The sequence below is a fragment of the Triticum aestivum genome, chromosome 5D (genome assembly GCF_018294505.1).
Source record: "Triticum aestivum cultivar Chinese Spring chromosome 5D, IWGSC CS RefSeq v2.1, whole genome shotgun sequence".
NCBI lineage: Eukaryota > Viridiplantae > Streptophyta > Magnoliopsida > Poales > Poaceae > Triticum > Triticum aestivum.
Genome location: NC_057808.1, coordinates 497804763 through 497819166, shown reverse-complemented (window position 1 = coordinate 497819166; position 14404 = coordinate 497804763). Strand labels below are relative to the sequence as shown.

At 44.7% G+C, this 14404-nt stretch overlaps 2 protein-coding genes across 2 annotated transcripts; one reads left to right on the top strand and one right to left on the bottom strand.

The window, feature by feature from the left end:
- Positions 1–1589: 1589 nt before the first annotated feature.
- On the top strand, positions 1590–6031 carry LOC123123172 (folate-biopterin transporter 1, chloroplastic). The gene is made up of 9 exons (XM_044543637.1): positions 1590–1967; positions 2662–2927; positions 3031–3095; positions 3182–3344; positions 3978–4126; positions 4216–4464; positions 4725–4893; positions 4985–5077; positions 5238–6031. Exons 1-9 carry the CDS (start codon positions 1664–1666, stop codon positions 5520–5522), a joined length of 1743 nt encoding a protein of 580 aa, XP_044399572.1. The 5' UTR covers positions 1590–1663; the 3' UTR covers positions 5523–6031.
- A 4925-nt stretch (positions 6032–10956) lies between these two features.
- Positions 10957–12296, bottom strand: LOC123125740 (uncharacterized). Its single transcript, XM_044546205.1, has 4 exons — positions 12027–12296; positions 11673–11937; positions 11188–11587; positions 10957–11108 (listed from the first exon to the last, which is right to left on the bottom strand). Exons 1-3 carry the CDS (start codon positions 12194–12196, stop codon positions 11378–11380), a joined length of 645 nt encoding a protein of 214 aa, XP_044402140.1. The 5' UTR covers positions 12197–12296; the 3' UTR covers positions 10957–11108; positions 11188–11377.
- Positions 12297–14404: the final 2108 nt, after the last annotated feature.

Sequence of the window (14404 nt, the reverse complement as noted above, 5' to 3'; positions counted from 1 at the left end):
AAAATTGGCACCCAACAACGGCAAATTGGGTAGACCGAGTTGATTTTCCATAGTTTTGTTTTAGGACGTGGATTGGATTTGGTAGGGTTTTTTTCTTTCAAAAATGATCCAGATTTATTATCAAAATTCATCATAAGCACAAAACACCTCAAACATAATAAAAATATACTCCCTCTGTAAAGAAATATAAAAGCATTTAGATATAACTAAAATAGTAATCTAAACGCTCTTATATTTCTTTACGTAGGGAGTATCAAGATTCTGAGACCACTGAACAATCACTACCACCGTCAGAAGGAGCCGCTGATGTGCCGGCTCTCGTCGCTCCCCTACCGGAGCCGGCTTGGCCTTGTCGATAACAGCAAGGAAGTGATCCTGCACGTGCCCCTAAGGACCAACGTCTTGGAGTCACAGTCAAACCCTTCAATAGATCTGAAGTACCTGACATCAAATCTCATCACACGACGATAAAACCCTAACCTCACCACCCTAAGAACACGGCATGAATCTAGACCGAAGCTTCATCGACTACGTGCCGATGAACGAACTCGAGGAGGACCGAAGCCCGGAAGACAAACTCCAAGAATAGGCGCCACACTTGCGAAGACTAAAAAAAACCCTAACCTGAACTACTAAACGGAGCAGAGGCACCGAGATTCTCCTCCCCGCAACTGGCTAGGGGAGTGGCTGGCAGATGGGAGGTGAATCCACGGGCTCGTCGCCAAAGCCTAGAGAGAAGAGTTTGCCCTAGCCGTTAAGGGAGGGGGGAGGGGATTTGGTAGGTTTCGATCCTTGTTGGTAATGGGTTTGAGAAAGCATTAACATTGGGTGGCAGCTAGAGCCTTACTAAATTCAAATATCAAATCGAAATAATAAACATATATATATATATAGAGGGGAAAAAAAGACAAACTGGACACGAATAATATTAGAAAAGATAAAGCAAAAAATGACACAATTCACATATGAGTTTTTTTCTCCATTTGTATTCCAAAATCGATTTGAAATTTCTAGGGCTTGTACATATATTGTGAACATTAAAAAAGCATACCTTTTTTGTTCATTTTTCATTTTTGCAACGGTACCTTGTCAAGTGTGTATCATACCCCTTGCAAGATAGTAGGAACCGTTGCTTCATATGCCTAAAGCGTCAGATGCCTATGTGTTGTCAATCGAATTATTTATGACCTCCACGCTGAGCAAAAGGTTTGAACCATATGACTTTCATTCCGTACGATGTCGTATCATTGTTGATAAGTTACCGTAGAAGGACAAAAAAAATGAATATATGACAATCAAAACGTTACTCCAAATTTTGACCCGTGGTTTCTTCCGCCTCGAAAAGTCAAATAGACCTTCATATACAAGGGAGACCAGAGGGAGCTACCAAATGGCTGCCGGCGGCTTTCTCCATTCGTCTCTGCGCCTCCCGATGTGATCTAAATTTCCTTTTCCCCACAAAAAAATAATCTAAATTTCCTTTTGGCAATTTGCAAATGGTTCTTTCCTTGCAGTTGCATGTAAAAAGCCATCTTTTTTGGCCCAGTGGAAAATTCGGGACTTGTAGGAGAATTGTTTTTTTAGACAACTTGTAGGTGAGACTTGTGAGCTTGGCGCGGTGGAAGGAACGGGAGGAGGGAGAGAAACAGAGGACTCCGCAAGCATGCAGATGGTGGCCTTCAGCAGCTTCCTGCTCCCCCCGCCGTCGCCTCCGCTGCCCAGCCCCGCCGCAGCCGCCGCCTCCGCCTCCACCTCCTCGTCCTCGTACCCAGTGGCCACGCACCGCGGCCGCCGCCCGCGGGAACCTCGCTGCCGCTGCGGCCGCTCGCCGGAGATAACCCCCGCCACCACCACCAGCAGCGGCTCCGGCGACCGCGGCCCGTGCGAAGAGGAGGACGCCTCCGCCCCGCCTCCCCTCCCCGTCGAACTCGACAGCGCCGCCGCCACATCCGCGGACAGCCTAACCGGTGAGCCACGCGAGCTTAACTGACGGCATGCGTTATCTCCAGCACATTTCGCGCGTGGCTCTGTGGTTGAGGAAATTTCGGGGGAGGGGGTTTGGATTGCGGTCAGAGGGGAGAGAAAAACCACGCGGAAGCTAGTTCTGGAGTGCCACGGCTATGAATTTTGACTAATTAGCTTGCTGAATGTTTGCGATTTGTGCATAGATCGATAGATCCCCTCTGGTTTTCTTACATGCTGTTTTTTATGCAGTGGAACAAACTTTTTCTTTTTTGCTACTACTTGAATACATAGTACAATTGTTATCTACGTAGGTGCCTTGAATTGTGTTATATTGAGCCATCAAATAGGAGTAATCCTTTTCTAAAGAAAAAATCAAATAGGAGTAATTGGGGATTGTTGCTCTTTGCCTTGCCTGCTTAATGGTCCTTGCAGCTGTAGCATAAACTTATCATAAGGAGTGTTGCCGTGTTTCCTCGTGGGTGGCGTGCCGCCTAGCATAATGTTCATTGTAACATGGTGCCCATGCTCTTAATTTCCGAATCATGTCTGCCTGCTGAGTTAGTGATTTGTGTAAATTTATCATCGAAGCTGGTGTTTTTGTTTTGTTTGGTACTTCTTAGACAAAGCTACTTCAATATTTTGTTTTCAACACTGTTGTCAGAGGCACCATCATTCTTATTATATTACCTACTGTAGGAAGTGCGACGCCAAGATATCAGGCAACTTCGACTAAAGGGGACACTAGGAATGGAGATTTTGAAAAATGGGAAAACAATCAACGCGGGACAGATGGTTTATCCAGTAGCAAGTCCAAGTCAGCTTACTCCAAAGCATTTGGGGTGGATTTGTCCCCTGATAACGTGGCTGTTGCCACTGTTTATTTTGTGCAAGGAGTTTTAGGTCTTTCCAGACTAGCTGTCAGCTTTTACTTAAAAGATGATCTTCAGCTTGATCCGGCAGAGGTATGGCCATCACCATCTTGAGCAGAAGCTCTTTTTCTGCTAACTTTTTGAGCCTTGGGCAATACTTGTTGACACAGAGATTAATTTGGTTCCTGTTATCTAGACTGCAGTTATAACTGGTTTCTCAGCTTTGCCGTGGTTGGTCAAGCCTCTTTATGGTTTTATCAGGTATCACCGACATATCAAATCTCGTTCCTGCAGCTCTTTTATGGTACTTAAATCATGACACTATGTTGTTGTGATTTACAATGCAGTGATTCCGTCCCCCTCTTTGGATATCGAAGAAGGTCATACCTCATTCTATCAGGACTCCTAGGAGCAATTTCATGGAGCTTGATGGCAACAGTTGTGGATGATAAGTACAGTGCAGCGCTCTCTATTATTCTTGGATCTCTTGCAGTTGCCTTCTCTGATGTTGTAAGTGAGCAGAAAAAGTATTGTCACAATATTTTATTTTGTTTCCTTTGAATTGATCATCAATGATGCTGGTGTAGTAGTTAGTTACTTAGTTTAGTTTAATCCTTGACAAGTTCACATTCAGAAAATGATAGTCCCCTTTAGGGGTACAGCTCGAGGTTGTCCATAATGGGATGGTCTGATCCAACGCTTTTACTGTTTCAAATGAAACATAATTTTCTAGCATTTCCGTTAGGTTTGGTCATCCCCTGGAGCAGCAGTAACTGGGCAAGGTTTGGACACATATCATCATATGCGCGTGCTATCATGACACAGCCTGGTAATAGAAGGATTGTGTAATTCATGATGCTCTGAATATATTTTGAACTGATTTTTAAATTATAAGGAACTCAAAATAGATCATATATGCAAAAAAATATATTATTTTGATACTTATACGTTGTTCAAAGAACTCAACTCAGTATGGGCCGCACTTGTCAAAAGTTCAGAAAGAATATCTGAAATATATTCTAAAAACAGAAATATCTCCTTCTGGACCTAATGAGCTCATCTTTGTGTTTGACCCATGTCAGGATAGAGGATACTAGTGTTAGTACTCATAGTTCGTTTTGTGATTAACTGAAAATACTGCAGGTGGTTGATTCTATGGTCGTTGAGAGAGCTCGGGGTGAGTCACAGAGTACATCTGGATCTCTCCAGTCACTATGTTGGGGATCCTCAGCCTTTGGGGCAATTGTGAGCGCATACTTCAGCGGTTCTCTAGTGGATACTTATGGTGTAAGGTTTGCTCCTTGGTGCAAAGGAACTTTGTAAAAGCTAATGACACCCCTGCATATTACAGTTCACTGATCAGGTGTTTCACTAAATGCAGATTTGTTTTTGGTGTTACGGCATTTTTACCCCTGATGACATCTGCTGTTGCAGTTCTTGTAAATGAACAGCGTTTGTGTTCTGAGGAACGTTCCATCTCACTTCCAAGTTCAGGATTGATTGAAAGCTCTAAGCAGCAGATCAGGCAGATTTGGACTGCTGTAAAGCAACCGAACATTTTCTTGCCTACTTTGTTCATATTCCTTTGGCAAGCAACACCACAGTCGGATTCTGCCATGTTTTATTTCGTGTATGTTCCACAGACTCGATGATTTGATCTACTTGATTGCTGTGGATTGTTCTGTTAGACCTGGCTCTATATTCTGTAAACACACTTTTGGATTCTGAAGAAAAACATGGAGTTTCTAAGATGCTAGTGTTATAAAACTCTAAATACAGAAGGGAACAGGACTGTAAATTACTACTTGGCTGTACATATGTACCTTAGTATTTTGTGTGATCGTCATCTTTTTAAAATGGCTGATTATGTTACTTTCTATTGAATTTCAGCACAAACAAGATTGGATTCACTCCAGAGTTTCTAGGGCGTGTCACACTCGTTACATCTGTTGCATCCTTGCTGGGCGTCGGAATATATAATTCGTTCCTGAAGGCAGTTCCACTAAGAAAAATCTTTTTTGTGACAACAATTTTAGGTTCTGTCCTTGGAATGACACAGGTCCTCTTCTCTGCTTACTTATTCTAGCAGTCCTACTATTGTTTTGTTGGCCAATCATGCTTAGCAGTAAGTAGTGTCTTTCCACTTCCAGGTTCTGCTTGTCACTGGGCTCAATAGGAAGCTGGGGATAAGTGATGAATGGTTCTCCATTGGGGATTCCTTGATCCTCACAGTCCTTGGTCAGGTATGACACACTACTGCAATGACTAGAAACTCGAGGGCTAACTGTTTGCATAATCTCGGTACTTGATATTAATATTATGCGCCTGGTCTTGTAGCGTGCCGTTTCGCTACTTTACAGTCTTCTGACGTAAACACTTATGATGTTCAAAATTGGTCTGTAGGCTTCCTTCATGCCTGTGTTGGTGTTGGCCGCGAGGTTGTGTCCCCTGGGAGTGGAAGCGACGTTGTTCGCCACTCTGATGTCCATTTCGAACGCGGGAAGTGTCGCTGGTGGTCTGGTGGGCGCGGGCCTAACCCAGTTTCTGGGTGTCACAAAGGACAACTTCGACAATCTGGCTCTGCTGATCGTGATCTGCAACCTCAGCTCCCTGCTGCCTCTGCCTCTCCTGGGCCTCCTTCCAGATGGATCACCGGATGCTGATAATGGGCAAACTAAAGTTGATTGAAATACTTGAGCTTCTCTTAGAGATTATAGACTCAGAGATGGTCAGATCCTGGCGTGAAATCGACTACCAGGGTGAGACGAGATGAGAACTGCAGAGATAGTCAGATCCTGGTGTGAACTTGATTACCAGGGCAGACGAGATGAGAACTGCAGCTAACTTTGGGCATTTGCTGGCGTGGTGCACAGTTGAGCGTTGAGAAGAGCGCACCCCCAGCAGAAGGTTAAGTTCCAGATGACCGCACACCACGCTGCTCTTACCTGTAATAAAACTCTGCACCATCGCAGTCAAGATTCATGGCAATCTACATGCATTTGATGATGTTAGCTCGGCTGGGAAGAAGATGTGTTGTCTTGCATCACCTTTGATGCCCTGACCTCTTTCTTAGGTAAATTAAACGGGGTAGATGAACGCGAAGACTAGCTGCACCAATGACTGCATGTATATACTACATTATCTCACTTTGCTATGCATGTATATACAGATATCCTTTCTTAAAGAAAGGAAACAAATGTGGAATGTGGAGCGAGTTTCGTACTGCTACATAATATGCCATTGCAGTCGATGCCAAAACCGACTGTGTAAGGGGTTATCCCATCCCAGGTAGGTTTTGTTGGGACGGACCGTAAAAATTATGAGCCGATTGTGAGTGTGGCACCATCGTGGGCGGTTTATGTGGACAGCTGACTGCTTTTGTCTGAAGATTGAAATATTGATGAAGGCATCTCTTTTAGTAATGATAGGAAGTTTAGCTATTACAATCTGATCAATGCACAAATGGATGAAATCGTCCAAAATCAATCCCGGAGTCTCGGCAATCTACCGGCTCCCGTGTACGACATGAGGGTTGGCCTACGGGCATGCACCTTGACCTTAATTCTTCTTTCTTTCTTCCTTGATCTCCGGATCTCCACCTTTGTAACGCTTTTATCGCTGCTCTCTGCTATCTTTCAAAAAATACTGGGTTCCTGTGGACGACATCAGGATGTGCATGCGGTGGTGAGCTTCGGGGGATGAAAGGAACAATGTGCCGCCAATGACGAAACGACATTCATTGGCAACATCATGCAGCAAAATTGTCACATTCTCTATGACCTGGCCAGCGGCATCATATCTTCCAGCTGGAGGAGTGCACCTCCCTCTGATGGAGATAAGGTTTGTAGACATGGCGCTACCCGCTAGATTTGAATAAGGCTTTGCATAAATATACAAACCATAGACATGCGTATGTGTATCGCTCTGCTGCTAGACTTAAATAAGGTTCAAGGCATAAGAATGTAACGATGTAAAGTTGACTGTGGTTTGCTCCACTATCTCGGATACAAATTCAAAGTTTCCCTCCAGGAGATTCATGGCAAGAACCAGAGTAAGATACCAGGTGAGATTATATAGATGGAGCACGCAAGCATAAAATTTATGAGCGCAAGTTCCTTCACACAACTACTCAACTGTTCATCCGAATGCCATGATTAACCGGTGTTCAATCTTGTTCATGGTAAACACATGCATTGGTGAATCAGCTACAAACTCATGCTTGAAGCATGAGAGGCATTAATCTGTGTAATAGACCATGCTTAATTTACGTGTTATCTCTAGAAATGTTATATTTGGTGTGAGCATGAGCAATATACTTAGGTGGGGGAGCTCCCCCATTCCACATAAAGCATCTAAAACTCCCTCAAAATTTTACTCGCAACGATGCCAAATATATGTATGAGGTGTGCGCTATTATATGCAGCGCGCTCGCCACCCATGTGCACTGCTAAAATGTGTCATCTTAAATTTATGTGACATGGCTGCAAAACTATCTTTTGACGGGGGTAGTAGTTTTTTGACGGACAATGGTTGCAAAACTATCGTGCATCTGTTTGCAGGTCTATGGTAGCTGGAATATGTCGTATTAAATTTGTTTTTACTCAATGAAAGAACTATTTTAAAACAGACGATTAGCCAAATGATAAAAGTATGAAACAAACAATAGGCAGGTAGGTGGATAAACACTATTACTAGAACACAAACAAATAAAAACACTTTCTTTCTCGATGGCAGCATGGGCCAAGCTTGTTGTTAGAACCCGTTGTTTGATGCGCTCCATGTGTGGTATGAGTCGGGCTCGTTCAGTGGGCTCAGTAGATGACCACTCCCAACTCCAACAAAGTGTGGGCTGAGTCAAAGGAGAAGATGGAATTTCAGGATTGCTCGGATCCAAAAAGCGCCAGCGAATAAAAAACGAATCCTATATATATATCCAAGAAGTTTATCCTCAATATCTTATTTATCTTAATTAACATGCAGCCTATCCACCTCATCATATATGTCCCATACGGCTAATTTCTTTTAAATAATACATTTTTTAAAAAAAATTACAGAAATAATACGCAAAAAAAAGATTTTTCAAAAATAATACACCATCGGCCTACTGCAGGCCGACAGAGCCCAGTCGGCCCACAGCAGGCCGACTGGTGGCCCATCAGTTTGCTGCTGGCCGATTGGGCTGTCGGCCACCAGATTCAAGCCCAGTCGGCCTGCAGTTGGCCGACAGGGTCCAGTCGGCCTGCAGTACATCGATAGGCCTGTAGTGGGCCGACTATGCTCAGTTGGCCTGCTGTGGGCCGACTGGTGCATGCGTATTTTTAATAATACACGCGAATATTTTTTTAAAGTATATATTTTAACACGTTATGAATACATGGTAACATTTCTTCAAATACATTTTTAATGGAAATACCTTTTTTTAAACCACACAACATTTTTTAAAATGCTTTTCTGAAATTTTCACAAACTTTTTTTAGAAACACGCGAATATTTTCTTAAAATGTCATGATCCATCTAAACATTTGTTAACCCACGTGATATGTGAGTATATTGATTGTAATATCATCTTATATTATGGGATGAAGGGAGTACCATTTTGTAGAATGTCATGGATATTTTTTGGAAACACGAGAATATTTCCAGCAAAGGTGACGTACATTCATTTAGTGGCACGAACCATTTCTTATCATATTTTCCAAAAAAATTGCATGCATTTTTTGAAAGGCGGGAACCTTTTTCCATTGTGATGAACATTTGTTTTGAAAGTTATCGACATTTCCAAACTGCGCTTTTCCCGCCATCCATTTCCCGCCACCCATTTCCCGCCACCCATTTTCCGCCACCCATTTCCCGCCAACCAATTTCCCGCCACCCGTTTCCCGCCACCCGTTTCCCTCCTCCCAGTTCCCGCCAACCTTTCCCGCCATACCGCAGTCGTTCTTTCCCGCCATTTTCTCGTCTCTATCTATAAAACCCCCTTCAGACGGAGCTGGATAAGCATTGCAGTGTAGTGTAGTTGAGATGTCCCATTATCCTTTCGATCGTAGTTTTCACCCTGGGATGAGCAGGACTCTTCTGAGGCTAGCTACCGATTTCAGGATGGATAATAGGATAGTTCCATGGAACGAACTCACCGGTAGTGACACCATAATGAATGAGTTGGCTCACCAATTACGTAGTTCTGGGTGGCCTGAAAGGACCTATGAGGAGGTACGTAAAGAACTTCTTAGGTTGCATGACAGGTGGAAGAAGGTAGTGGTGCCGAAGAGTGAAACTTTCAGAAGGATTGCAGCAAATAATCCATGTTTATGGACTGAGGAGAGCGAGGACGAAGATGATATCTTCATGCCGCCGCTTTCGGGTTCTGCATCGTCGAAGGGCAAGAGTTCTTCATCATCAAAGGGCAAGGTTTCTGCATCGTCGAAGGGCAAGAGTTCTTCATCATCGAAGGGCAAGGTTTCTGCATCGTCGAAGGGCAAGAGTTCTTCATCGTCGAAGGGCAAGAGTTCTGCATCGATCGAGGATGACGATGATGACTTCATGTAGTTTTTATGCTGTATGTTGTGAGTTCAGTTACGTGCCATTTAATTTGGATGTAGTTCTATCTAGTTGTTTGTAATGTCTCGTTGTATGAATATTATGTTCTATCTAAATATGATCTTGTAGAGTAGGCATATGTCTCGTACATAAGTACATAGTCATTTGTCTCATACATAGAATAAACATAAGTCTCACACAGAAATAGATGGTAATGTCTCTACTGATACATAGGAGCGGCAATGACGACGTCTGGCCTGCCGGGGAGGCGGATCTCGAATGACAAATGCATCACATATAACTCGGTTTCCTGTAGCAATGCAACTGAACAACCCTTTTCCATTCCCATTCGCTCAGCATTTCTTGAATCTTGCCATCATCAGTTATGTCAATCAATTTTCTTTCCCCAGGGCCATCTGAATGCTTCCTGCTGACGTAGTACACAAAATCGTCTTCCTTCAACCCTTGCTTCAACATGAATTTAGTCTTCAACCAATCAAAAGTGAGGTCCACTTCACTAACTTGCACAACACTTGGAGACAAGCCTTGGACATGAACAATAGGGCTAAGCACCCACTGAGTACTCTCAGCCATCTGCAACACACAAATCGCATTGAGTACCTACCCTACCCCTTAATATCCCCACTAACAAATATTAGACATGTCTATATATTACGAAGCTATATATTACAGAATATTAACGGAGCAACTAATACAATTCACCCTCCTACAATTATATTACGAATATTTGCCGTAGCAACTACAAATATTGACAGATTAATTAGTTGACATCTAAATATATTAACAAAAACTACCGGAGCACCTACGAAAAATAAAATGTGGGCTTAAATATACCCTTGAAGCGTGCGTGCGAAGGATGAAGGACGAACGGCGGCCACCAAACTGCCGGTGCTCCGGCTCCAACGAAGAACGACGAACAACAGCTTCACCTCCACCACAGTGCTCCAATTTCACCACCAGCACACTGCAATGCTTATGCAGCTCCGTCTGAAGGGGGTTTTATAGGTAGAGAGGAGAAAATGGCGGGAAAGAACGACTGCGATATGGCGGGAAAGGGTTGGCGGGAAATGGGAGGAGGGAAATGGGTGGCGGGAAACGGGTGGTGGGAAACGGGTGGCGGGAAAAAGTTGGCGGGAACATATGGCGGGAAAAAGTTGGCGCGAACATATGACGATGATGACTTCATGTAGTTTTTATGCTATATGTTGTGAGTTCAGTTACGTACCATTTAATTTAGATGTAGTTCTATCTATTTGCTTGCAATGTCTCGTTGTATGAATATTATGTTCTATCTACATATGATCTTGTAGTTCCGATAACAGAGTACTAAAATAGAGTAGGCATATGTCTCGTACATAAGTACATAGTCATTTGTCTCATACATAGAATAGACATAAGTCTTACACAGAAATAGATGGTAATGTCTCTACTGATACAGATACATAGAAGCGTCAGTGACGACGTCTGGCCTGGCGGGGAGGCGGATCTGGAATCGGGGACCATCCCAACCTGTCTGGTGCCCTACGTGACGAGGAGGAATCTCAGACTCTCCCTGGTCATGCTGTGTATCTTGTGTGGGGCCCGGTGGAGGAGTCGAAAACATGTTCATCCACTGGGTGTGCTGCGACATCTGAGCCTGTATGTTGTCCTCGGGATGTTGATCACTCCCCCACGTATCATGTGATGCCGACATAGACGCCTGATATCCATAGGCCCCTACGCGATGAAACGGTTCATCATGAAGAATGAGGTCGCGTCAATTAATATTGAAAAAAATAAATATGAAGACACATACCTGCTGGGTGTGACGTCTGCTCTGGCTGAAACACGAAACTGGACGAGGGACCGTGCTGCTGTGGCTGTGGAGAAAACACGAAGCTCGACGTGGGACCATAGTGCTGCGGGTGCCACGTAGAACTGCCAGGTTGGTCAGGACGGGGTGGCCTGGTTGTCGGCTGCTGTGCTAGGCGTGGACGTGGTTGATGTCATTGCATGGAGTGACGCGGCTGCTCCTGCTCGTGCTGAACAACATCGGTTCTCCGGGTGCACGTGATAGCCTCGTACACAGTCCGTATCTTATTCTGAATTCTTTCCAAGAAGGGCTGTACCACTGGACGATGTTGAAGAAGAGGTCCAGACGATAGTGATCGTCCAAAGGTGGTCACGTCGTCGTACAGTTCGCGTGTCAAGGTAGCCTGCAAATTTCCATGATGATTAATAATGTCTGTCTCTTGCACGTCAAAGTATGTGACAACATTACATAAAGAAAAAATATCTTACCGCGTACTGCCTAGAGCCCGAAGTATCATAGCTCGGGTACATATCCGACGGAGTAGGATCCGGTAACTTCTCTGGGTGGGAGTACTCAACAATGCGTAACCGTGTTCCGGTCATGTAGCGCCGCAAATAGAGATTGAATTCATCGAGATCGAAATTGTGATTCTCGTGCCATAGATTTGTGTTTGCTGTCTCCCATTCTATAACATACGGCTCTAGTCTAACTAGCCAGTCAGCAGTTGTCCTGTTCATGCCCTTCCTTGTCGTCCTAAAATTGTGGTGTGTGTTCAACAATTACCTAAAGCTTCGAATGGAGTACTATGAAAGAAAATGCAACATTGAAAAACTGGTTAATACCTGTGGATGTGTGCTGGCACCGGGTTCTCTATAGGGGGAGGTAGCTCCAACTGCAGAAGACCAAATTGCCTCATAACCCTCTGTTGTGCCATCTCCTCGACGAAGACATCGAAGATGATCTTCGATTTTGTCATCCAGTAATCTCGGTCCCTTGTGCATAGCACAGACATACCAGCAGGGTATCTTGCTTGTATGGCTGCTTCCGTGTAGGGCTGCCAGATGACCCCGGTTTACGCATCGAACTGCTCGTTCAATGCTGTGTACGCCTTCCTGGTCTGATCACTAGCAAAGCGTCTCTGCAGAGAATAAAAGTTAGTAGCCGCTAGCATCGATCGATCTCTTGTGCAGAAAAAGTTGCATTAAACTACAACACGGTGCATACCTTGCGACGAGTCCAACACAGACCGAAAGTAGGCATGTCGATGCCGTCAACATAAAACATGGCGTCTATAGGCTCATGAACACGTACATCTGGTCGCCCTATAGAGAACCTCTTCCACGACCACAGCTGTAGGAATAGAGGGCATCCAAGAAGGGCTGGCTTTCTCGATGTAAGCTGGCAACCGTTGCACATACCTCGATGTAAGCTCTGCTATTTGACGTCTGTCTCTGAAATACTTGACGGTGCCATAGAAAATACCCTCAACGATGGCTGTAAGTGGCAATGCCCGGTTTCCTCTGAGGACAAAGTTGTATGTTTCCACGAGGTTCGTTGTCATGACACCGTACCTTGCTCCATGTGTGTCATGTAGCAAAGACCACCTCTCCAGAGGCTCATGCTCTATCCACTGCTCGAAGGTTTTAATCGACCTCCCGAGCCTTCTCCTAGTACCAGGTGGGTCAAAGCCTGGCAGGTCACATAGCCCAACAGCCTCCTCCTCCACGGCCGCTGTTCCTGTTGCCAACTGTGCAGCTACTGCTTCAACATGTGCCCTCACCGCTGCATCTCTTGCAGCTTTCCTGTCCCTCACGTGTCTCTACGTGCACACATTAAGTCTGTCGCGTATCAAATTGTACTTTCATAACTGGTTCTGCTTGCAGAGTTTTTTGAACAGATTCATCAGGTTCTTATTTCTAAACTGCGAGAAGAAATTAGCCCCCAGATGGCACATGCACCAACGGCTCTGCAAGTCCTGCCATGGAACTTGTTCCTCAGGGCCTGGGTTTGTCAGTGTCCTTATCGCACTGAGTATACCTGCATGCCTGTCATGAAGGATGCACACATTCGGCTTCTCCTTGACAACTGATATTTTCAACTGCCTGAAGAACCATGTCCAACTTTCAATGTTCTCACTCTCCACAAAAGCAAATGCCAGTGGGACGACTTGATTTTGCCCGTCTTGACCTATGGCTGTCAGTATCTGACCCTTGTACTTGCTTGTGAGAAAAGTACCGTCAACACATATCACCGGTCGGCAATGCCTGAAAGCTTTGATGCATACACCGAAAGAGAAGAAGAGACGATGCAAAACCCTCACAGTTGGGAACTCTGGCATTAACATGTCTTGGATATCGATATAGGTGCCTGGATTCCGCTGCTGCAGGGTGTGGAGGAGGTGGACAACAGAGTCATATGCATCAAAATAAGAACCAAATCTCCTCTCAAGCGCTGCATGCTTAGCCCTCCAAGCCTTGCCATAAGAAATTCTGTACTTCAACCTGGCGAACACTTTTGTCTGCACTGCCTTCACTTCCATAGCTTTGCCTTGCACTATCTCATCGTAAAACAGTCGAGCAATAAGCGTGGATGAAAGGTTGGCATGATCTTGAGGGATGCAGGGAATAAGACAAGTGTGATTAACTAAGTCACTTATCACCCAACTTGTGCCATACTTAGGGAGAAAGCCGTGCACCCTTGCGGGACAATCTGCATTCTTGCATACCATTGTGAGGAATTTCTGACTGGACACCTCAGCTTTGAAAACCCTTTGCGTGGACATTGCCCAATTAATTATTGCATCCTTCAGGGCTTGCTTGTTCGGATACATAGCACCCGTCGCAATATTGTTCTGGTGATATTGCCAGGCTGAATCATGTCCATCATTCACGGTCATTGCAGATGATAAGTCATGATTCCACCATGCAGGATTCGGGACCTCCTCTGCATTTTCTTCTTCATCTGACTCGTCAGAATCATCGGCATGACCCCTTTCAACATCGGTGTCTTCTTCTTCCATCTGGTTCTGCATGTGCCCATCTACCTCGTCAGCGTCCACCTCGCCATTGTAATCACCATCGGCATTTCCTCCTTCTACCTGACTACTCTGCCCTGGTTCATAACCATAAGCATTTCCTCCTTCTACCTCACTGCTCTGTCCTTGGTCGTAACCATAAGCATTTCCTCCTTCTACATGACTGCTCTGTCCTTTGTAGCCACC